General features: G+C 44.1%; 1 protein-coding gene across 1 annotated transcript in view; it reads left to right on the top strand.

Moving 5' to 3' along the window:
- nbas (NBAS subunit of NRZ tethering complex) overlaps positions 1–8,657 on the top strand; it is a 161,240-nt gene extending 152,583 nt beyond the window's left edge. Inside the window, exon 53 of the mRNA XM_030109523.1 lies at positions 7,590–8,657. Coding sequence (XP_029965383.1) covers positions 7,590–7,865 — 276 coding nt within the window. The 3' untranslated portion in view covers positions 7,866–8,657. The remainder of the gene's footprint in view (positions 1–7,589) is intronic.
- The last annotated feature ends 16,203 nt before the right edge of the window (positions 8,658–24,860 follow it).

Here is a 24,860-nt window from a genome sequence, read left to right as displayed (position 1 = left end):
ACTACAGCAGATTTAATTTTTTTTTTTTTTCCCCCAGCTGACTCATTTCAAAAGAGATCCGTGCAAAACTGTCTTAAATACGCACTTGATGGCTGTGATTTTGTGCCTAAATTGGAGATAAAGAAACAGCTTTGTGTTAGCATTTCTTTTGAGTTAAGCCTATAAGTTTCAGGGGGAAGAAGTCCAATCGGTTTGGCTCACACACCAGCTTTGGGCTGTACATTTTCTTTAATCATATTTTTGTATGTTTTAACAATGCAAAGGAAAGAGTTTTCAGAATGAGGAGCGGGGAAATGTGTGTGAGAAAACACATATGCTGAGAGGATTTACTGGAGTGGAAACTTTCCCCAAATCCAACAGAGGATTGCCCAGCCAATAAAAAACTGTGTAAACTTTGTTAGCATACAGATAAACACACAGCTGAGGCCTCTTACATTTCCAGGACAGTGACTGGCCAACTGTGATTTGGGACCTTGTTTTCCAACTCAGGGTCTGCGCTCCCAGAGGAAAGCAGCAAATATCAAACGCAATCGTGGTTAAAATTAGATTTGTCCATATAAAAAAAACATTTGGGTGTTTGATGAAGCAGATCTGGAAAAGTTGTGTGTGCTCATGCATGTGGTGTGGACTAATATGGTCTGACAACAGAGAATATATAGATAGATCACCAAATCAATATCCTATCCAGCCAGGTGTGACTTGACAATAACAGTTAAAATCCGGCTTCAGAGCTGCAGCAGCGGTGTGGTGAGTAGAAAAAGGCTTATTGCCAAAAAGCGGTGCACTGCGGATCACGACAGAAACAGGCCGCCAGGGCTCCAGCCACAAGCAGCTAAGAGCCGAGGCGCGATTGGCTGCAGCTGTGCCAGTGATTGCAGGTGTAGCTCTGCTCGGCGGCGACCCTCGGCTCCCGATCGGGCACACCTGGCGTGGAAGTGGAGGGTCGTCACAGCGGTCAGTGGTTCTTCTGCACGTGTTGGGCAGCAACAGCGTCATGACTCTAAGTCCATATTCTCCTGGGACTTTGGGTTTCATCATCGAGACTCACCTGTAGCAGGAATTCAACTTTCGTGGTCTGTCCATACAAATGTCTGTCTAGTTTTCTGCACACAAGTGTGTGTTGTTTCATTACAAAACCAAACAACAGCATCTACTGGTGTTAATACACTGAAACTGAAGGGTAAAACGGTTTAAACGTAACAGTGAAAAGGCGAAACTTTTCTGAAACAAAAACGATGCATTTTCACTTGAAATATTGTCTGAACCGGATCATAACCTGCTTTACATTTTGGTCTAACTGTAACATCTACTCTCACCATTAGCAGCCAACCAGAACCACACATACATCGGTATCTGTCGTTTTAAGTTTTTTAAATAACAGTTTAATTAATGTGAAGTACGTGGAGTGTGTCTTTAAAAAAAAAAAAACCTGATCAGTGTTTCACAAAATGATTAATTTAGAATGTAACCAGTTTTCAGTTTTCTCTTATTTTCTGTAAGTGAATGATGAAACTGGTTTCTATTATTTGTCAGTTCAGTGAAGTGTAATGTATACACACAATGTGTGTTTTTCACTCAGCGATTATCTGTCTAATTTCATGTTTAAGTGGACTTGTTTAATGTGTGTGTGCGCGCCATATTGGATCTTTTAATCTAGCTCTGTTTGCCTGTAAACTCAGTGTGTTGATTCCTGACTCGCACACTGTGCATGGATACACACTTGTGCATTTGTTTCTTTGTGTGCATCACAGCCCACTTTTATTTATTTTTTTTGTTTTTGTTTAACAACCTCTTCTTCTGTCAATTTCAATCATGTAGTGCACTAAGCGAATACTGTTTAGTGCGTGCATGCGTATGTGCGTGCGCTCACTCCGCTGCCTCTGCTAAAGCCTCAGGACAGTTTGGATGGAGGGATGAGAAGCAGAGCCCGAGAAAGGAGAGAAAACGAGTATAGGAGGAGTGGCGGTGTGTTGTCTGGCATTCCAAAGGAGCTTTATGATTTAAATGATAAAAGAAAGCCTGGCCATGCATTATGTATTAGGCATTGTACGTGTGCGGTGATTCCAATTAAGCTCTCAGCTGGGTTGAGCGCAGACAAGGAGAGGGTGAAGACAGATGTATACTGGAAATGAGAGACATGCAGAGCAAGAACGAAAAGCAAGGGTGTGAAGAAAAAAAAAAAAAATTGACCAGACCAATCAGGTAGCGTTAAGTGGCCTCTGAAAACGAGCAGGAAAGACAACCTTGGCTGCCTTTGACAGGGGCTCGACAGCAAGAAATGAAAAGGTAATAACAGGAGCGAGAGGGGGGTTGGACATCTTATGGCAGCGGTTTGATGTGTCGGTTCTCTTGTCACGCTGAGTGTTTGTTCACTCGCTCACAGCGTGCGGCAGCCGCAAGTGCGAGCACAATCTCACGCGACTGAAGATGCCTCTTGTTTTCGCCTCTCTGAAACTATAGACCGGGCGCCGTTTGAACCTCCGCAGAAGATCTGAAGGAGCTTTTAGCCTATCTGACACTCGCACTCACACGTGCACATATACTTGCACACAAACACCTTATCGGTCCAAACATAAGATGGGCTTCTTTTTTTTTGCCCCCAATAAAAATGAGCCTGAGAAAATGGGTTCATGTTTTAATATTCAGCTCTCAGTGTCACGCTGCGTTTTGCCCGACAGTGTGGAGGAACATGCTCGATCTGATCAGTGGACGCTTGACTGAGCCTGTGAAGCCACATGTGCGCATAGTTACAGTTGACTTTGTGATCGTACCTGGTGAATATCAAGCCAGTCACAGCCGATCAACTCGCCATGCAAATTTTAAAACTTCACAGACGCTGTGGCCCGATGCTGATCAAAATCTTGATGTGGTGTTCTTTTTGGCGCTGATCTCTTAATTCTTTTTCACCTCTTTCACCTATGACCTTTAAACCCTTTTCTGACCTGTGAGCAGCCACGATGTGCAGTGAGCTCCTGTGTCTTAGCAATGACTGTCCACAGACCAGCTGTAGAGAGCTGCTGTTTTTCCACATGCTGAGTTAAGAGAGCTGTTCCCAATGAATCAGTAATTAAGATGCTTAAGAACAGCTTAGATTATTTGGAATGTTTTAGAACTTTGAATTGTCCCCGAGATCGTGACAGATGTCAAAGGGTATGAATAATTTTGGACATGTTGAACTGCATGAGCGACTCTGAGAAAGCACCAGATATCAAAGCAACCAGATAGGTTTCCATGTTGACCTTTGATAAAATGCATGATGGATGCAGTCTTTTCCCTCAGTCTAATTGTGTTCGTACTGATCTGTGTTAGTGAGGGCAGGGCTGCGAGGGACACCAATCGCAAACAGAAGGAGGCAGTATCAATGTGTATACGTGTGTGTCAGATGTCGGCTTTACAGTGGCGTCAGAAAAAGATTGTCTTTCATATGAAGGATCTGAGTTCAGACAGATGTTGAGCAAACATTGCCGAATATGAGACTCAAATCCCACCAGACCTGTGAGTGCGACTTCCCCCTGCAGCCAGCGGTGACGGCCTTTCGGTTAAAGAAAGATCGCCTCGTGTGTGACTGTAAAGCGCAGCTGCTTTATCGTGCGCCGAGGAATCATCAGTCAGAACTCAGGTTATGAATACAAGACAATTTTTAAGGGAATTGGAATGAAATGTGCTGACAGCGCCACTTTTATTTGGTGCATTTCAAATCTGTTTTGTTCGTCCGTGACAAATATAGCAAAAAGTACATGACACCAAACACTCTGGTGTTTCAGTAAAAGTGCAGCTAATCTTGCTTTAAATAGAAATTGTTCAGGATTTTGTTTCACGGCCTTCCTAGAAAAGATAATCAATACCACTCAGTCATTGTCTTCACACTTTAATACAATGCTGAGCCAGTGAGCTGGAGTCAGCATTGTGATACCTGGACTCCTCTGGAACCACAGAGGCTCATTTTCATACCTTCTGCATAAATTTAGCAAGAAAATTATGATGTATTAGTGAGCGCTAAAAGAGCTTATGAGTAAGTTTTGCAGGGTTTGATAAAACAGCAGTTTTCCTCTTGTTTTGGGCGTGTCCTGGCTCCACTACAGGGGCAACATTTCAAAGCGAGAATGAAGATTTTGGAGGGTTGAACTGCCTTTAAACTTCACGAAATAAATAAAAATGAACCTCGTCACTCCACTCTGCTGTGTTTTCGGTGTGTACAGTGGGTGTGAACTTTAGAAAAACTGTGATGCCAGAGATTTGACGGAGCTGCTCTTTGCTGTCGAAAGGACATAAAGTTATCGACTCTGCTCTGATATCAAGATTCTTCTCCATCCCTCCATCTCTCAGCTGCTCCCTCACATCTATTTTCAGCTCGCCTGTCAATCCCACTGACTCCCAGACTCAAATCTGCCGTCTCTCTTGGCACCGTCAAACAGTAATAGCCTGGAAGGTGTGTGTGTGTGTGTGTGTGTGTGTGTGTCGGGGTGCACAGAGGACCATGCCGCCTGTACTTGAATGATGTACCGCTGGGTTTTTCTTTGCTTTGTGTCTTTAAAAAAAAAAAAAAACTTTCAGACAAGCCTAAGATCTGCAGGATAAGCTGAAGTTATCTCAAGTTTTCCCAGTGTTTGTGTGTGTGTGTGTGTGTGTGTGTGCGTGTGCATGTGAACAAAATGTCCAGCTGGTCAGATTATACTGGGTCACATCTTTTTATAGTTATTTTTCTTTACTTTACCTCTTGTGGTTGATATTTTCACATATTTCAATCATACTTCCTTAGAAATCTATTTTTCTTATTATTTTGGGAGTTTCAGATTCATTTATGTCCCTGCGAGAGACGTGTCTGCTCAAAGGTGTGAGCTCTAATTACACTCCACGCTGCAGCAGGGGAGTCGGTGATTTGAGGTTAATCGCACAGAACTCACCACAAGACCTTAGAGAATCAGTCCTCAAGCCTTTCATGATCTGTCTTTTAGCCCAAGTGGCTGGAATTTCTGAGCTTTCTCTGAAATCTTGTAAAAATGACTGAATCGATCGTCATGAGAAATGGCGCCGAGATTCACATCCTCCTCAGATTGGAAACCTTAATTAGCCCTGAAGTGTTTATTGCTTCAAACCAATATCTTCAGCAGTTTGTTTTTTTTTTTTTTTTTTTTTCTTATGCAAACATTTTACACCTCATTTTGGAGAAAAACTTGATTGTTTTGCTCAAAATTGCCAGTCTTGCATTCAGCAACTGCACCTGCAAATGAATTTGGGCTGCAATATAATTTGTTATATTATACAGCCGTATTCAGCCCTGTGGCCTTTCATGAAGAAGTGCAGACCCTTACAATTCAGAAAACACTGAGGGTCACAAGAATAAACTTTTATATTGTCATTCACTGATCGTATACGTGATGGAAATGTTATTTTCGCAAAACCAAACAATAACCACTAAAAATGACTTCAGTGTCAGCAGGGTCTCCCAGGTTCTTTATAGTCAGCAGTCTTAGTGTGTTTTTATCAATTTTATTATTACTATTATTATTTTTATTTTTAGCAATCGGGATAGACAGCCTCTAACAATCCGATTCGAGTGAATCAGATCTGTTTAATCCATTTGACTTCACAGCTCGATGGTGAGGAGGATGTTTGGATCCATATTAACGGGCCGAGAGTTGCCTTGTGTCCACCGCTCTTAGGAAACTTGAGGTTGCACAAAATAATCAGAAAGACAAGTCCAAGTCGCATCTTGAATGTGTATCAACAGTTTTCTCGTGCTTCAGTTAATCGATGAACTGTTTGATCACCAGACTTTAGAGAAACACTCTCGAACTCCCTCTCCGTCCAAATCATTTGAAACATTTTAATCTTCGGCGACACCGAGCTTCAGGTGAAGTCGGCGTTGAACCCGGCTCCAAAGCAGAACGAGTAGGAGTGTGAGTCTGAGGAGCGAAGGCGTGATGACGTGCTTCTCCTTGGCTCCGGTGTGCATTCTTCTTTTGGAAACAGTTGGTGCTCTTAAAAATGTATGCATCTGCCTTTCAGTTGTGTCTTCTCCCTCGCAGGCTCGCTTCCTGCAGCTTTTTTTTCTTCAACCCTCATATATTTTCCACATTCCTGAGCTCCGTCTCCTCCCTTTGTCTTCCTCTCTAATTCTCATTACACCTGATTGACCTTCACGTCCTCCTCCGTCTCAAGTCCAACAAATTTCTCACTTTCTCGTCTCCCTCCCCGGATTGTCATGTTTCATCTATCATTCAGTGGGAAGCAAAGAAATTTAATTATTCCCCATGCATGTCGTGTTAGTTTTCTTCTTCTTTTTTTTTTTTTGCCAGTTTTATGTCAAGTGTCCTCCTTTAGCCCTGAATTAACCATGAACGTGTCGCCAACACTGATGTTAAATTCATTCAAATTAAAACAAGGTTCTGTTTTGTAGTAAAAGTACAAGGTAAAAGTTTGTAACGTCATTATCAGTGACAACACTCCAACGTCTCCAAAGTCGTTACAGACATTATCACATGAATAAAGTCATCCTTTTTAAGAGGCTTTTGTTCTTCTTCTTTTTTTTTTTTTTTTTCGAGGATGATTTATTCCTCCAGGAAAGTCAAACGAGATAAAAGATTTCAGCTGTGAGGGAGAGAAATTCCTCCAACTCTGCTCACCTTCTCGACTCCAGAGGAGAAGACATGGGCTCCACATCCATAATTGATCCGCCTCAGCTCCAAAAATACTCTGACAAGGACTGGCTTCTGTTGGTGTGTGTGTGTATGTGTGTGTGTGCGTGCCTGCGCAGATGCATATACGCATGTATTTTTGTGCAAGTGCCATCTTAATAAGAGCGATAGCAAACAGGTGAGGAGCTGCAGGGGAGATGGGCTGAGTCACAGCGAGGCGGAGAGGCAGCTTTTCAAGCGCGGCACTCGGCTCTCCTCCTGCCCGGCCTGTAAACCACTCACAGCAGCCCCGTCGGCATTTAGCTCTTTGAATTCGTATGTTACTCATTGATGTAACGAGGCGGAAGATGGGATTAAAATATTACGTAAAGGTCTGTTTATGGCTCCCCGAACATGTGCTCGGAATTGTTTTTTTTTTTTTTTTTTTTTGGGTAAATGAGAATGTTCCTCTCGAAGCTGCAAATAACTGCAGGATGAGAAGAGGAGGCTTTGCTGTCGTGTGTGTGTGTGTGTGGCGGTTCAGGTCAGGGAACTCGTGGTCATCCGAAGGGTCAGCAGCGGATGTGACCCGACTCCCTGACCTCATCAGGTTTCTTACGGCGCGCGACGCAGCGAACACACGCAGCACTGAAACAGCAGGAAGCCGCGGCGCCGCTTTACTTCTGCGGTTTGGTAAAAGTCCAAATCCAGCAGCCACTTCCAGCGTTCAGCCAGCCAGTAGAGTGTTTCGAGTTGAAAAGGTCTGCTGAATGATACTTTGTTACCTGGCAGAGAAGCTGGCTGTATGCGTGCCAAATCTCCGGGTGTGTTTTTTTTTTCTCTTCCTTTTTTTTTTCTTGGCTCATGTTTGCAGGGATGAAAAAAGGTGATCACACTTAAAAGAGAAAGTTAGTTTCTCCCGACTCCCATCGCCTCGCGTGTTTAAACTCCTCTTTTCTTCTTTTGCTCCAGGAGACGGCCTCCTGCTGCGACGGCGAGCTGCTCTCGCTGCTCCTGGACGCGGGGCTGCTGGTGGGCTGCGTCTCCTCGGCCCTGTACCCCCTGCTCAGCTCCCACATGCTGGCCCACCAGCAGGAGGGGGGCTGGGATGTGGAGAGAGCCGCCGCCGAGCTGATGGCGGCGGGCCACGGGCCCGAGGCCGGCTCCCTGCTGCTGGCGCACCGAGGAACTCACCAGGCCCAGTTCACCTTCAACTCTGCCTTGGCCGTTCTCAAGAAGTGGCTGTGAGGGGAGGCGCGAGGAGCGCAGCGAGACGGAGCGCCAGATCAGATAAAGTATCCGCAGGGAGGGAGAGTTCGAGGCAGTGGAAGATGGGATCGAGGGCCAAACGGGTAAAGATGAAGCAAGAATGGAAATCATAGCTAATTATAGCTTTGTGTTTACCTCTGTAATCGTTTTTTTTTGGGGTTTTCATCAGTGAAAGATGTGTGAACAGTAAACTGCGGCGTCTGCCTGGAAGGTGTTCTGTTCTGGTGGATCCCTTTAATGCTGAAACATCTGCTCAATTAGGAACACACACATAATAATAACACCACCTCTGCTGTCAGTCATGAATGAATGTTCAGACTGAGGGCTAATCAGAAAATGCACTGGCTGCATGCGTTTATTTGTGTGTGCGTGTGTGTGTGTGCTGCGTCCCGTCGTGTGATAAAGTAATTGAGCAGTAGCCGGGAAGCGGTGGGTGGATATTAGCCTATTGTTCCGTGACAGGTTTGCCTCTTTAACGTCTCATTGTTAAACACCCTGCCTCTGCTCCATTGTTTTCCCCCTAATAATGTCTAATTAATTCCTTCTAAACAAATTAGCCCTGCAGCTGCCCCGTGCTGCGTGTTCAGATGCACAAATACTGTATACGAGACACCCCGGCGATTTCATGTAGCGCTAATAATACTGAGGAATAAACATGTATGTGCAGCTCGATGCTGTCGGCTCGCTTTGGCTCGCTCAAATAACAACAGCACTATAAAACACAGCTTTTGTTCAGGCCGGTATTCCACAACCTAAATAAAGAATGAAATTGAGCCATTTGATTGTTTTGCGAGTTTTTTTTGTCATGGCAGTTGGGAAACATTTATTCTTCTCCAGATGTTTGTTAGAGAAAAGATTTGTCAAAATTGACCCTCTTGGCACTTCACAAAGTTCCTCTTTTCTTTTTAATCAACGGGCTTTTGAAAGATCTGCATCATAATTACAGCACTTTACCATTGTTCCTGGGTAATTGCAGCTGCTTGACCTGGCATATATTTAACCTGGATCTCAGTTTAATTTTAAAGCAGTGCGGCGTTCTCACCGATCAGCTCTCACAACTTCATCAGGGGTTTTCAGGAACTAGATCCACTAGATTTTTGTTTTAACTGAAGGTATTTACTAAAGAGCACAAGGATGTTTTTGAAAAAGCGTGTCACATGGCTTGTATTGGATTGTATTTTAATCAAGTTTGTTCTAAAACACACAGCTTCATGATCGCCACAAAGTGTTTAGATGTCGACATCCCCCTTAAAAAAAAATTCACATCTGTAAGACGACAAGTCTAAAGATGTGTGAAGGCTGTATTGGCCGTTCTCTAGCGCCGAATAAGTTTTACTCATCAGTATTTTAACACTCAATTTCATAACAGTTACTTTTAATTTTACTTTCGATGAATCTTGAAATTTTTCTTCTGCTTTTTTCCATGAAATCTTTTTCTGTCCAAATCTTTATGGTGTTATGGTGAAGAGTACATATATAACATGAACACAAATTGAAATGCTCCACAGTACTGCTATATATAAAGCTCCACACGCTTCTTCCGCAGGTAGAGAACCTATAATTTTCCAGCGAGTGGATGAAAACCTTGATCTTGGGATGTTTTTAGCGTTCGCTGATCCTGCGCTCGTTCCCTTCAGCTCTGACTCCATCGCGACTGAATTCTGAGACATATGATGATTAATCTCTGAGTAAGCATAGAGCTAAACTCGACGATCGCAAATCCTCCTGGCAGACGTCTGTAGGGGAAATGTCATCCCAAGTTTAAAACCACATGTACTATTAGATACTGAGAAATGTATTTGGTTAAGACAGGCTCTAGCTGGAACTGAGTAGAGTTTTGGTGAAGCCGGAATGTCACAGACGTTCAGATGCATGTAAAACTCACTTTTGATTGGGACTGTGTGAGTTCTGTCTTTTTCATGTCTCAGTCATGTCTTGGTCAAAATATAGATGCAAAGAGAAACAAAAAAAGGTGCTTTTGGACCAAAGTCGCTGATTCCAAAAATGACGTTTTGCGACTTCTCAGACAGAAATCCGTGTTTCCACGGGGCTTTTCAAACTGCTCTGGTGTCTTCATTGTGCGTCAGTTAATTACCCAGATGCAGGGAACCGGCTGTGACTGTTCTTGACGGCTACCATATGAAAGTGTGCCTTCGGCTGCTTGGAGGGGCATTTAAATCTGCTCCGACAGTATTGAGCTGGTCGCGTTTGCGTATTTGCTCGTTAACTTGCTCCCGCTGTACTTAATCCCTTAATGAGGAAACTTCAAGAATGATTTTTGCACGGCTTTTCTCCTAATACTCTGCTTTTTCTCCTCGCCTCCAAAGACTGGTGAAAAGTTAATTTACTGAAATTCCCCCATGGTTATATTTCCACTTAATATGTTTTGTTTGAGATTCCCTTATCTTTCCGCTCCATGAGCGCACAGTGGTATTTGCCTAACCTCTCTGTCGTTTTGCAAAAACACTCTTAAGGCCAGACAAAATAGCAATGTATATTATTTCAAATTGTGAACTATTCAGCGGTAATCCACTTTGGCAGGGAAACATTTAAAACAGCTGCCGGAGAAGAGCTGCTCGTATCCCTGACAGGCCAGAAATTGAATAAAGGGGCCGTGGCTCGGTGGTATTTACCCTGACAGCGACACCGCTGTATTTCAAGCTCATTCATACGAGATGGGGCCGGGGCGGGTGGGTGGTCCGTATATCAAACAAGAGAGTAATGAATCTCCCACCTGTGGAGGGGATGGAGGGAAATGAGACAGCCCTCGTGTCAGTCGCGGGTCGTGTGAAAATACAGCCAGACACAAAGCTATCAGATGGGCCTTTTTCCTCAGCTCCGACTGTGTTAAGGAAATGTCAACATCACACCATAAGAGGAAATAATACCGGAGATTAATGGTTCAGTTTCACAGTGTTCGCCTCCCACCTGCAGAGTTCTGTCATTTAATGTCTTTTTTTTGGGTTTTTTTTCCAAGTCGGTGCCAGGCGCTGTTAGCTGCGAAAATGACTTGGATTCACCGTCATGAGAACAGGCAGAGATTACATAAAGCTCCACTCAGAGTTCAGAGAACGCCAGACTAACAGTGACCCTGAAAGAGTCCTGGAGCAGCTGTTAAAAAGCATAAATAACTCAGTTTTTAAAGACAATCCAAAGTACATTACAACAACAGACCTTTTATGTAGATTTTTTTTTCTTTTTTTAAAGCAGAGGTAAAATGAGCAGCACAGATTGAAGCATTAAAGAAGTAAAGTCCGTTTTACGACCTGCGAATTTTATGAGCGTCAGATGATTAAATGGGTTTTTATTATTAACAAATTAAATCCTGTGGAAAAAAACTCCCAGGCCGCTCAGTGGAGTGAAAAGGATTCTCAGCTCATGGTGAGAATGTCTCCGCCTTCGACAGGTTTGGGGAATCTGCATGTTCTTACTGTGTTCTTTCACCGTGTTTTTCATCAGAAGGTATCATTAAAATTGGCTTAATGTTGAGATTGTTGCTGTTTTTTTTTTTATCATAGTCATTGTGCGAAGATCCCCATTTACTAAACCAGAGAACCAGTCTGTGTTAAATCTGCACCTACTTGAACTACGACCTTCTCAGTATGAGAAACCGCCATGATACAGAGTTGTTCTACTGAGATATATTGCTGGAACAGTGTGAAAAAGGAGGCATTATAAAAGAAAATAGAACTAAAATTGCAACAGGGAATACAGGGGGATAATATATTGAAGTTAAAGAAGGGCTGTTGTGGTTGTTTTTTTTTGTTTGTTTTTTTTTCTCGGCTTTAGAACAGAAGCCCTTATCAAAAATAACACCCAGGTTTTTACAGTTTTCATTACTGTTACAAGCAAGAGAGCTGAGATAGCGTGTTATGGTGGGATTTGGCGAGGAAGGACCCGTACTAAGTGCTAATATTTCCACCTGGCCTTGTGCCTGTGTGCAATACAGCAGAAGTGAACTCACCTTGTGTGCCTGACAGCAGTGGAGACACCACAGTATGACGGGAACCGAATAAATGCATAGAAATCTTTCTTTTATAATGAGTTATTGTGTAATTTCTCACAGCTCGCAAATTTCATTTTGCAGTCGGATTTTACTGTCTAGTTATTTTAAATGTTTACAAGAAAATATGTGTTCAAAGGGTATAAGAGGTGCGTCTGTTGGCGCCTACAGAAATGTGTAACATGCGTGTTTTTGTGTGTCTCTTGCCAATCTTTACTTCAAATGCGGCCAACTTTTATGATGATCCCCGACAAGCGCGCGGCGAAATATCTTTGCAAATTAAAACCAGCCCATGCATGAATATCAATCAGCTAAAAAGCGGATGCTGACAAAGCCGTGGCGAGGATTAAAGGCCTCCTGTCTGTATACATCTCCGTGTCAACGTTCCCTTTCAGCTTGTGCCATCTCATAATTACCTTTTACTGACTTTCACTTTGCTTTAGTGGAACAGTCAGACCATCTCTGGGTGCACATTTAACTCTCACATAAACTCCAGCTTAACATCCTCCATGCATGCAGGCCAACACACACACGCACACACACTCGCTTGCCCTGTAAATGGGTTGAAAACTTCATTTTACAGTTTTTCCTCGTTTCCTGGCGACATTGATTGTCACTGCAGCGAACATACAGGAAGGTAGGATCCATTAAGAGTCGGGATGAAAATGACGGGGCTTCACCACACCTGCTGACAGGCTAATTGAGCTAAATTGTTAGTTTTTCTTATGAACCGCTCTCTTTTAATTTACCATTTCGAGGATTTCCGTCCTCGGGGAAACGGAGCCTTTGACTTTGTTTGCGCTTCTGATTGTAGATTGACTGCAAACAACTGTGGGAAGCGTTGAGGTTTGCCTCTCCTGCCACTGAGGTTTGGTAAACACAGTGTCGCAACCTGTCAAGTGCCAGCTTCCCGTTTTCATCTGTCAGACAAAGCTCCGGCGAAGGCGGCGCGAGCCGTCCAAGGCAAGAGAGGTGGAGAAAGGAGAGGAGTTTGTATCCCTGCTCCACCTCGTTCTCCCCCCCCCCCCCCCCCCCCCCCCCCCCCCCCCCCCCCCCCCCCCCCGGGGGGAAAAGCTGAGTGATACCGGATCTTACAAGCACGCTCCTCTGCTGAAGAGAGGTTATCTCTCAGAAACAAAGCATTTAACTCGCGTCTCCGAGACCTCTGCGGCGTCTCCGGCGCGAGAGAAACACAAAAAGGAGGAGGAGAGGAGGGAGTAAATATAACCCGTGTTTGCATTCCAGAAAATCCCTCGCAAGACTTTCGCATTGTCAACAGATTGAATCCTGGGAAATAACTCGCCCTTCATAACTCTGTTTGTTTCCTTTATTTGTCTGTTTTTTTTTTGATCCGCCCAGTGTTGCCTGCCTCCGACCCACAGCTCCGTCCTCCACAGATTAACTGACTTTCTGTGAAAAATACACACATGCAACCAGAATTCTTCCTGTCGGCGTGAAGGCGGCGCTGAAAGAACAGAGTGAAAAGCTGTTGTGCTGAATAAGACTTAATAAATGAAAGGAGAGGAAGGTCAAATAAGCATAAGAGATGGGAAATTACCGAAGGTCAAAAACGATGAGGACTAAAGAGAGAAAGAAGAGCCAGTGGAAGGTCTTGGCGTGAGATATTAATAGAGGATTCACACCGGGCTGGAGCTGCGGCGAGGCACAATAACAGAAAAGACAAGAACAAGGACATCAGTCCTGGCTTTATCCACACGGCAGAGGGAGAAGTGGCAGTTTAAACACGGTCTGTATTACTATAGAAATCAAATTGTGATCATAATTGTTGTAAACTAAAGCAAATACGCAATCATCTGAAGAGACCTGACTGATAAAACGTCCACGGAGTTACGATAACTCAGCTGATGCTGGAGTCTTTGGGACATTTAGTGGATTCTCATCCTCCCAACATGGTGAGATTCTCATGCTAATGTTGTAAACACGGGAGGGAAAATGCAACATGTGTCTGTGTTAAGATAATTCAATAAATGAAGTAAAGACACCCATAAATGTCATCAGTGTGCACGTTATGTGGCTGTTTGCATGTATTCACACATAATGCACCACAAATCACTGTGAAACGCATTAATAAGCAAAATGGACTCACTGATGTTTTTCATTATTTTTATACACATTATCACACACACAAATTGATCAGCTTTGTTTTCTCAGCTGTTATAGAAAATAATAATTGTATGCTTTCAGGATAGATGGGAGAAAATGGGACGATCACCTCTGTCTGAGGAGGTACGCAGGGCGTTTTTCTGGATGTGTTAAAGAGACACGGAGGCGCTGCACTCCGACACATCACCTGCGGTAAGAAGTAACACCTGTCGGCTAAACATGAGCGCAGGAACTGGCAGCTGCATGTAGTGTCTTTGAAACTGAGGTGTTGATTATTTTTCTGTTACCTATATCTTGTAGGTAAATACAGTATTGCTTGGTAAAGTGGTTCAGATAAGATCCATTGTTGTATAAGTGTGGAAGTAAATATATAACATTGTTTTTAAGAAAACTGATAAAACAATATAACAAAAATAATGTCTTATTCTTTCTATAGAACAAAAGATCAGCATTTTACATCTTTCACTTTATAGCACTTTAGAAATGATCCCAAAGTGTTTTCCCTGCAACATATCATCACGTCAGACAGTAAAACATGACTGAATAAGGCGAATCGCAGCACAAGCAATGAAGAGAACAACATTTAATTGAAGCAATTTGATGAAACCAGCCGATTTAAACTGGAGACGCATGAGTTTAACTTGTGCGGCTGCTTGGAAGTGTAACGCTAAATAATACATCAGAACGGTATCACTGCGGTGTCGGTGGCTTTGTAGAAGTGGCTTAGTTAAAAATCAAATACTCCTCGCTGTGCATTTACGATGGAGGCAACACAATGGGATGACAATCACGCAAAGCATCCAGAGGTTCCTCACAGCTGCTTCATCGCAGGAGGCGTGGGGGGAAGGGAGGAAAGGCGCAGGCCTGGGTTTTGATCTCGCACTTCGACGCCGGCTCCCTGTTTACCAGTCAAACACGTCTTCACATCCTGCGAGCTGTTACCGACGGCCGTATGCTTCACAAACTGGCAGGTCGCTCACTTGTTTGAGCGGAGGGGAGGAAGCGCGAGCTGTGAGGGAGGCTGGTTTGAAGACCTGGGGCGGGGGAGTGTGGGTGGAGGTGCAAAACCTGAGGCAGGGGGGACGGGGGAGCAACAACGACCGGAGGATGGTGGATTGTGTGAACGTCTGGGGACGGAGACGGACATGAACCGGGCTGATCTGCCAAATCAATACAAGGAGCAGGGGAGACGTTTTCACACACACACACACACACACACACACGTTCATGCATATTCTCAGTACAGCTGAGTGTAGCCTGTCTCTTTTTTAACACATCAAATGGAGGAGGGGAGGGAGGGGTGGATGGAGGGACCAGGAGGAATACAGGGATGAGGCAGAGGGAGTAGAGATTGAATACAGGGGTAATACTTCAGACTAAGTGGAGTGAAAGTTTCATCAGCAGCGTGTGTGTGTGTGTGTGTGTGTGTACATTTGAGAAAATGAAGCGACCTGCGTGCAGAAGTGAGTCTCTCCTCGCCTGCAATCAGAGATTCATTGATGTCGAACTCTTGAGCTGAACGAAGCAGAGCGCCGCTTTAGCCAGCAGTCGTTATCTCCACCGCCTAATGTGTGAGGGCTGCTTCATCCCGACTTAGACTGCACAGCCGCACACTTTCAAACAGAAGCACCTGACACACGGAGGCGAGGTGGAGTTCAGGAGACCTCGTCTGACTTCACGGGGCCAGTGAGGAGAGCTCGATCAGCTCTATTTTCCCTCCGATCTGCATTCGTCTATAGTTATAGAAATGAGATTCCCACGCTCCTTTGTGAAGCACGGCAGTGGCGAACACTTTATTTCAGGGGCCTCATGCAGTCCAATTCCACCATGAACGGGCCGGAGCGGTAAGAAAGTGTTTCTTTGTTGAGTATATGTGATGAAAATATCCATATTGTCACACAAAAAACGAGCCTTATGTTTGACACCCGTAGTGTAACATGTGACAGAGCCTCTTTATCTTGTTGTGAAGTTGCATTTTAAAACACATTTTTTATACATGACAAATACTTCAAGCTGTTTTCTTACCAAACTGAAAAATGAATTAACAGTCATCAAAACTGGGAGGTTTTTGACAAAAGTCTTAATGCTTCTCAAGAGAAAATGGGATTAAAATGATTAATACCAGTGGAGATCTACCTATAGAACAGGTTATATTTCTTAAGCATATTAATAGCAAATGAACAGAGAGTGAACAGAAACCCCTTCAGTCCATTTCCCCAGCAAAAGACGAAATAATAAATGTTTGAGTGTGAGTCCATCAGATTTTAATCGGCCCCTGCAACCACAATTATATCGAGATGAATGACTTCAATGATAATATTCATTCTGTCTTTTTATTTTAGCCACTCCCTCTTCAAACCACTCCAAAAAAAATTAAAAATGATGTAAAGTGGAATAAATTTATGTTGGCACACAGTCAGACACTGTCAGACAAAGGTTTTGGGGGATTTTCAAATGTTTATTTCAACAACAACAACAACAAAATCGAACAAACCTGATTTGTCTGCCAGCCTCAAAATAAATTTGCAAGTATTTACTAGAGGCGTTAACTCGAAGCAAAACCTTTCCAGACGACCAGACGTAATGATGTTGGAACAACAGGAGCAACAGGTGTTTGTGTTTCTGAAGGAATCCAGCCAGAGGACAATGAAGCAATCAGTTGCCATGGTGACGGAGGAGGAGGAAGAGGTTACTCAGACCAGTTTTGTTTGGAGAGTGTCACTTCAGCCCTTCATGATGATCAGGCCTGCTGCTGAGGTAAACACACTCCGGGTGTTGAACCGCTGAGAGCATCGGACGCTCCGGAGGATCAGGCTGTGTTTCTCATTAGCTTCCTCCTCGCCGCAGATCCTCCCCTGTCCCTGAGTAATCTCTATCCCTGTTTCACTCACCGTCAACACACAGCGTCCCTGTGTAAGTCTGCATGCGCTCACCCTCCACCCCCACACACACACACACACACACACACACACACACACCCCTCAGCCCCGGCTACCTGCTCCTCCTCCCTGCAGGTGTCTGACCGGCCTTGTGATATACAGCAAGGATTGCTGTAACCATAGCAACACTTTGGCACAGACTTCCATCTGTGTGCCGGGTGGGCATTCGGTTTAGAAAAAAAAAAAGTATATATATACAGAACACACACACACACACACACACACACACAGCGGTCAGCCATCATATGCTGCCATTTCTACAGCTGAAGTGAATTGGTTGATCATTACTTCTTCAAGGTCATATATATACTTATTCTCTCCCGACAGCCTGTGTTCATCCTGACAGCGCATAAAATAAAAGGATTGGCCTCATTTTCATGCTACTTTTAAGTTGAAGGGATGCGACCTTTTCAGCTATAACATCATGGCCGTTTGGTGTATCCAGAACAGCAGCGACATGCCAGCCAGGCCTCTGAAGATGGCAAAAAAAAAGTGCTGTGTTAACGGGATCTAAAACTCAAACCAAGCCTCTGTGCTGCCTGGTTAAAACAAATCCAATCCATCTTTAGAGATCGAGTCCGTCTCTCAGAAAACAGATCAGAGGCCAGACTGCATTGGGTCATGATGCTTTGGCTCGTTGATAAAGTGTATGGCGATATGATCGCGATGCAGTGAGCTTTGCACGTGTTCGGCCTTCAGCTCGCTGTGGTGAACTGAAGCCGTTTACTTTCCCGTCCTGTCTCGGAGCAGCTCTACATAAACACCGAGGCGAGGTGGTAAAATGTTTATCTGAGGCCGCTTTGGGACGGTTTGTAACATCCTCGGTCATTGAGTGATACGTCACACAGGAGGCGGATGTTCCGCCGCCGACGGACGGACGGATGCCATCAAACACGCTCCAGTGGACGCTCGCTCGCTCTCCAGAGGTGAGACGGAGGACTGGGAGGGATTTAACGGGGGAGAGGGAGTAGTGGGGCGAAGAGTGAATGATGGACTGAGAAACCAGTGAGGCAACCGTCACGGCGGCAGGCAGGGAAGCTTTTGAAGCCCATTGAGACGGCAGAGAAAGAAAGGAGGGAGTGTGAGAAAGGCAGAAAGAAAAAAAAAACAATGATGAGATAACACTCCTGGTAAAAGCAGAGTGGGTGGATGATCCAGAGCAAGACGAGGAGAAGTGATAAATTAAGAAAGGGATACGAGGGGAGATGGATGTGCGGGCAAAGTGAGAAGGATGTGCAGCGTGTGTGTGTGTGTGTGTGTGAGAGAGAGAAAATGACAGCTGAGAGAGCTGGAGTGTGTGTGTGTGTGTGTGTGTGCGTGCGTGTGTGTATGGTGTGTGTATTTAAGGAGAAAGAGAGAGATGAGACGGAGTGTGAGGGAGAAATGAGAGCAGTGGAGGATGTTGAGCTGAAATCTTAACTAACACAAGTGCTGGCGCCACACTGAGAAGAAGAGCCGAAACCAGACATCGGGGCTTCAGGCTAATTAAGAAAAGAAAGGAGCTGTGAATGTGTGTGAGCACGTACGTGTGTGTGTGTGTGTGTGTGTGTGTGCCTGTATATGTATACATATACATGTACGTCTATTCCTGTGTGCCTTCCACTGTCGATACACCTTTGCATGTGTTTGAAATTGAATTTGGCTGAGAGGAGAAACCGTGTGTGTGTGTGTGTGTGTGTGTGTGTGTTGGTGTGTTTTCTACCGTAACTACATGCTACCTCATGTGCCCTAAGAAAACTTCCCCCTCTCCTCCTCGCCTGCGCGGTAATTACCTGCCGTCTGAATCTCACTCGCGTCTCCATCACTTGTCAAAGCGTTTTCATCTTTGCACGCGTCTTCATATCTGTGAGTATTTTTTTTTTTTTTTTTAGCTACTTAATTACCAAAAGAAATCCATCTTGGGAGCGGAATGAGCTTAAGAGATCAGGCAGCAACACAATGCAGTCTCCTCGTGAGCCGGGTCAAAGTGTTGATTACTATTCAGTGTGACTGAACTGCTGTTAGGCAGCAACAGTATCTTCAGTCTTTGTTCAATCCGGAAGCATTGGGTTCGTATTTCAGCACTTTCACACACTCTGAGTCTGACAAGCAGGCCGTAAGCCAGAGGTGTCAAACCCTGTTTTAATTCCAGGGCCACATTTAGCCTAGTTTGATCTTAATGAGGCCAGTTCAGGAAAGTGATGCTACAGTGACCTATAAACAACCACAAACCCAATTTCCCTTTTCAGTTACTGTGCAAAAAAAACAAATCAAGTTCATCCTGTAAATCTTCACATTTTGAAGCACTTCACATATATAGAGAGTAGCTGTTCTTCTCCTCCCTTTGCTATAAATCTTGAGATTTTTGCTCTTTTCCTTTGTTCAAGCGTAATATGAAGGTCGACTGTCTCGCCTAAGTTTCTTGCTCATTATGACCACAGCAGGATTTGAACCTTGCTGGTCCTGCGTCCATCACAAACCACTCAAGCATCGAGCTGATGAGGCTCCTCTTTATTAGAAGGTCAGGACTCAGGAGTAGGTTCCCGCTTTGAACGTGTCAGTGCTGTCTCAGTCAAAGAGGCACATTCTCTCCCTCTCAAGGGATCCGATCGTGCTGTACTTACTTTTCAAGTCCATTGTATCTTTATGTTGGGAGACATGAAGACATGAAAACAAAATCATCCGAAATCCAACCTAAAATTGATCCTCCATTTTTGAAAACAAACACATTGTTTCATGGGTAACTCGAATCCGTCTTAACAGGTCAATGTGTATTTCTATATGTTATTCTCTCTGTTTCAGCCCTGCAATGGCTGATAAACTATCCAGTGTTTAAGCTTCACACAACGTCCATTGAATCAACTTCAGCTCCTCAGACCCTGATGAATAAAGCAGGTATTATAGTAGAACGGGTGAATGAATAACAGACACCTAAAAGCACAGGGAGAGCACAGCTAGAAATTACTTGTACTTAATTAATATCCACATCTGGCCCCTTATTTTCTGAATATTTGTGAGATGACTAATAAAAGATCACAAAAAGCAGTAAGACATACTTATTCAAGATATGATACAATATAATTAAGATGATTTATAATACAAATTGCGAATGACTGTTTGATCTCATTCTGTAAAAGTGAAACAAATCCTTCAAACTCATGCCTCTCCATCCATCCATCCATCCATCGTCCTGCTAGGCCTGTATGGGATCACAGCGGCAGCATAGATGCTCCTCGACCCCGAGCTGCTCCCACACCCAACCAGAGAGTCCGTCCTGGACGGCTGAACTCCTCTCTCCATCTCGAAAACGACGCCGGCCGCCAAGCCTAAACAACCCCAATTACCATGAGGCATTATCCGAGTGGCGCACAGACTTCTAATAGGAGTCGTCTGATTACGATGTGTAAACCGGCGGGATTGTTTTTCAAGGGATCGCTATCCCTGTGCAATCAGCGAGCGCTCGGTTGTCAGCGCCGCCGCTCTCACAGCTTGTCGCTTGTTGTCTCGGCGGCCCCCGGAGAGCCGCTGTTGATTCACTTTCACTCTCGCCGCCTCTCGCGTCTCGTCTCGAGCACCTGTACTCGCTCTGTCAGTGTCTCGGTGTCAGCGTCTGGGTCGCCGCGACCGCTCGCCTCTCGCTGTCACTCGGCGCCATTGTGCGGAGTTCGTCCGTCCTCCCCGGCTGACTAAGCATGTCTGTCCGTGTCTGTTGATTCCAGATGTCTGAGCGGGCCTCCAGGCGGTTTACTTGTCACGGGGTGTCACTTTGACTGTTGTGGTCATTTTCAGCAGCTCTAATCTTCTCCTACCAGTCATGTTGTCACGGAGGCGGTCGCCTCCAACTTTCCCGTCCTCTCTCCGAGCAGCTATACATAAAAAAAAGAAGGAAAAAAAAGGATTTAGTGTAATGTTATTTGAAGCAGAAAGGTTTATGAGGATTTTTGGCAAAGAGGGACCGGAGGAGACAAGGCTCATCATTTATAAGTGTTTTTGCAGCAGCGCAGTAATTTACGGCGGAGGATGTGCTCGCTGACTGCACAGGTGTTAGTGTCAGATATGCGCTCGCTCCGGCTGATAGACGAGGAGCACAGTTCGATGGGATTATGTCAGGTCACCAGATTTAATGTACTTACAGTTGTCTTGCCTTAGAACAGATCAATGAAGCCAATTAGGGTGGGAGGAAAATGCCATTTAAATACAGCCTGTAATCTAATGTGATTCCAGCAGCAGAAACAAAAAAATAAAAATAAATAAATAAATAAAAAATCAAAGCACTGCTTGCTTTCTGAAGAAAATGTTAGATTTCAGCTGCTGGAGCTGGAGAAGGGTTTAGAATACCTCAAGTCCTGAACGGCACAGCGGGGCGACGACGTCCAGAGAAATACAACGGTGCAGTTTCACGTTGCTGAAACCTCGTATTGACTTTGAGACCTTTTCGGAAAACAATTCAGACGGCACGAGAGCCACAACTCTAAAACAAGAAGACGCCAGAACAAGAAAATATCACAGCAGTTTAAAACAGAAAGAACTGAAGACCCATCAAGTTTTTATACTTCAATAACATAAACAGTTGATGCCTAAATTGAATATTTATTAAATGCATAATGTGTATTTTTGTACAATTTGTAGCTATTGTTGTTTTTGGACAGACTTTAACGTGTGTGCGTGTGTTTATTACACAAATACAGCCACACACAAGCGTGCATTCACACCTCTTTAACTAATTTAGGATAACGATTATCTTCAAACACGTCTTTGCCCTGGAAAAGCCCTGAACATGTGCTCTCTGCAGAGAAAGGCCCTGAACCCGAACCCCAGGGGTGAAATCTCACTGTCAGGCATGAGTGGAATCCAGTACATCAATGCCGAACGCACATGGCACACACGTGGTCACTTTCAGCTTAAAATGCTCACTAAAGCAGAATCATTGATTTCTGTTACAACATGAAAGATCTTCTCTGTTCAATAGACCATCAGTAAATTGACCATCTTGGTGTTTCATCGACTTACATGGTCGACAGGACATTCACTGAGGTATTAATGTTTTTTAGGGAGATGGCGTCAAAAATAAGAAATGAATACAGCGAAACTTTCAGAGGGGTCACAGAGGGCATGTCAGCAATTTCAGTCAAATAGAGGACCTTTTATTTATTACTATTATTGCTATATCAACACAAAACGTATCCAGAGCACATTAATAAATGAAAGGAGCATTTTGTGACTCGACTGCAATGTGCTTCTGCTGTGATCTTCAAGAAAACACGTCAAGTCAAGGCTTCATGCCCGATGTCCTATTTTAGTTTGAGGTGAATGATTTCAGGCTCTATATTTAAATGAGATGAGTCACACAGCCTGCGTGTTTGCCTGGAAACTATGAATTTCTCAGAAATACACAACGTAAATTAACTCCAGATGCGTGTCTTTGTGAGGATCCGGGGGTTCTGATGGGGCTGATCACCTTTTATCTGCTCCTCCGAGTCTCATAGCTCAGATTTAGGATTTAGAACTGAATTATACATTGTCCCTCTGTAAATCAATGCAAGTTAACATTTAAAGTTTCATCTTCGTGTGCTGGAAATCAATGCTCTCCGACAAAATCAGCCGAGGTGATCGGTCCGTCGTGGCCTCGGATCCTCGGGGAGCTCCAGACTATCAGAGGGCGTTAACCTGCGATGATTCAGACGTGGAGGGGATCAGAAGGAAAAAGAAAACTATTTTCTCAGAGCAAATTTAATGCGGGTTAAGAATGAGCATGCTGTGTTTCACAAAACAAAAAAAAACTCTGATTGACTGCGGCTTGTTTTGGTTTCTTTGGCAAATAAGGAGCTGATTAAGTTTGCAAACTCTAATTGAGTTGGGCCAGATTAATGCAGCTCTCTATTTCAACTAATTAAGTTGACATCTGTGGCAGTTTGTGTACTTGTTAATTCACCCCCTCGACAAAACACATTTCTTTTTGTGGTGCAGCTCGCTAATGGATAACACATGTACCTGCAGCGGGTGACACTGGACCCACTCCGCCTGTCTCCTCTCTGTTTGCCTGCGCTAAGTGGCGCCGCATGAAGATTATTAGTCTGATTACAACCTGACCGAGCCTCCGCCTCTCTCTTTGTACACAATCAGCACTGCAATGGACACAATAATGTAAAAGCTTTCTATCAATTTACTCATCCCGTTTCATTGCCATAGTAACTAAATACAAAAAAAGAAAAGAAAAAAAAAAAAGACAGGCCATATTGACTCATATTTGTGTGTGCTAATTTCTGTGATTAGGGAAAATAAGAACCCAAGATGAAAGTAAACAGCAATTTATGCCAATTTATGATCTGAAGATTGGTTTTTACAAGTTCCAAAAAGCATTTCTTTTGAGATACACATCACTTGAACCCTTTCGCTTGTTTAAATTTAGTCGGTTGCTGTGATGTTGGTGACCAGAACTTTATGATTTTGGATTTCTGTCCATCAACTGTGAGTCTTTTCTGAGCCTGAATTTTGTTGTGTGACTCAGACTTATGACGACAGTGTGGGCTTACTTCTGAAGAGAAACGATGACCAGCGGTGGTATCGAGGCAAGAACGCCAAGCCAGTGATATTTCAAAGTGTGTGTGAGCGTCTTTCTGTCGTGCATATGTAAATATGTGATAAGGAAGTGTGCATGTGTGTGTGGGTGTGTGCATTTCCAAATAGATTTTTTTTTTTTTTTTCCCCCTCAAGTCTTCGCTGGCTGAAAGGATGATGACTGTAATCAAGCGGGAGCCTTTCCATCACACCAAGCTTGAAAGTAGCAATGACATTTCCAAAGGTGCGCGCGAGATGGAATATTAAAACGCCGTGTCACGCCAACTCTTTTTAATGGCTTGTCTTTGTGCCTTAAAAGCCGCTTGACATTTCCTGTCAGGGTCCCCAGAGGTTTGGTTTAGCTTTCTGAAGTTTTTATTTTTGCAGAAGTTTAATCCGTTGCTCTGGATTTGAAGATGCTTTGTGAGCATTTGTTTTTCTCTGTACTCTATTTTGTCAGGCAGCCATGGTAAAAATGAGGCTTTAGTAAGTGAGACATGAGCTCCTTATTTGTATCTGTGAAGGTGAGAAAGATTATATAATGATCTGAAGGGAATATAATGTTCTTTGCTGGGCCTGCGAGAGAACAAAAGGTGTGCGAGTGCCGGAGCATGTTGATGAAACAAGAAGGAGAAAGAAGAAAGAGGATCGGACAAAAAGAAGCGTCAGTGTACAGAAGGTAGGTCAGAATCTCTCTGCTGCTCGGTCAGCTTTAGTGACTGAAATGGAGCAGGACAGCCCTTTTGTACGCACACACACACACACACACACACAGCATCATACCTGCTGCTGACCTGATAGCATCGCGGCTAACAGCGGACCTGCCTGCCAGAAACAAAGCAGGAGTCCTCCGAGGCTTTCTGGAGGAGTGAGCAGAGGAGCGACTTGTCACACTTCACTCTTCTTCACTTTTTCCCTCCTTTGCTGCGCCCCTTGTCCTGGGTCCTCCTTCTTATCCCCCACCCCTCCACACACACTCTTGAAACACTCGAGCTTGCTGAGGATCGTCCATGCACTGGAGACGTGCTCCGAATCAATTGTCTGATTAATACTGGAGACAAACACAATTAAAAATTGATTTGTGGCTCATTATTGACCAATGTGAATAATTAACCAAGGTCTGTTGGCCATGCGGTGTGTGTGTGTATGTGTGTGTGTCTGATCTCACTGCATACCCTGATATCGTGCAGAATGTATGCCCCCATAAACAAGCACCATGTAGCCCCGTGTCGATCCAGCCAGGCACAAACACTGACCGCTGTGAATCCGCAGAATTCAATTAATTCCTCTCCTTGCTTTTTTTTTTCTGACCCGCACGTTTCACCACTGTCACCGTCTTAAATTCGCCGCCGGTAATGAGTGTTGATTTTT

Source organism: Salarias fasciatus, chromosome 15 (assembly GCF_902148845.1).
Source record: "Salarias fasciatus chromosome 15, fSalaFa1.1, whole genome shotgun sequence".
Classification (NCBI taxonomy): Eukaryota; Metazoa; Chordata; class Actinopteri; order Blenniiformes; family Blenniidae; genus Salarias; species Salarias fasciatus.
The sequence above is the reverse complement of the archived record's forward strand: the minus strand, read 5'-3'. Positions and strand labels throughout refer to the sequence as shown.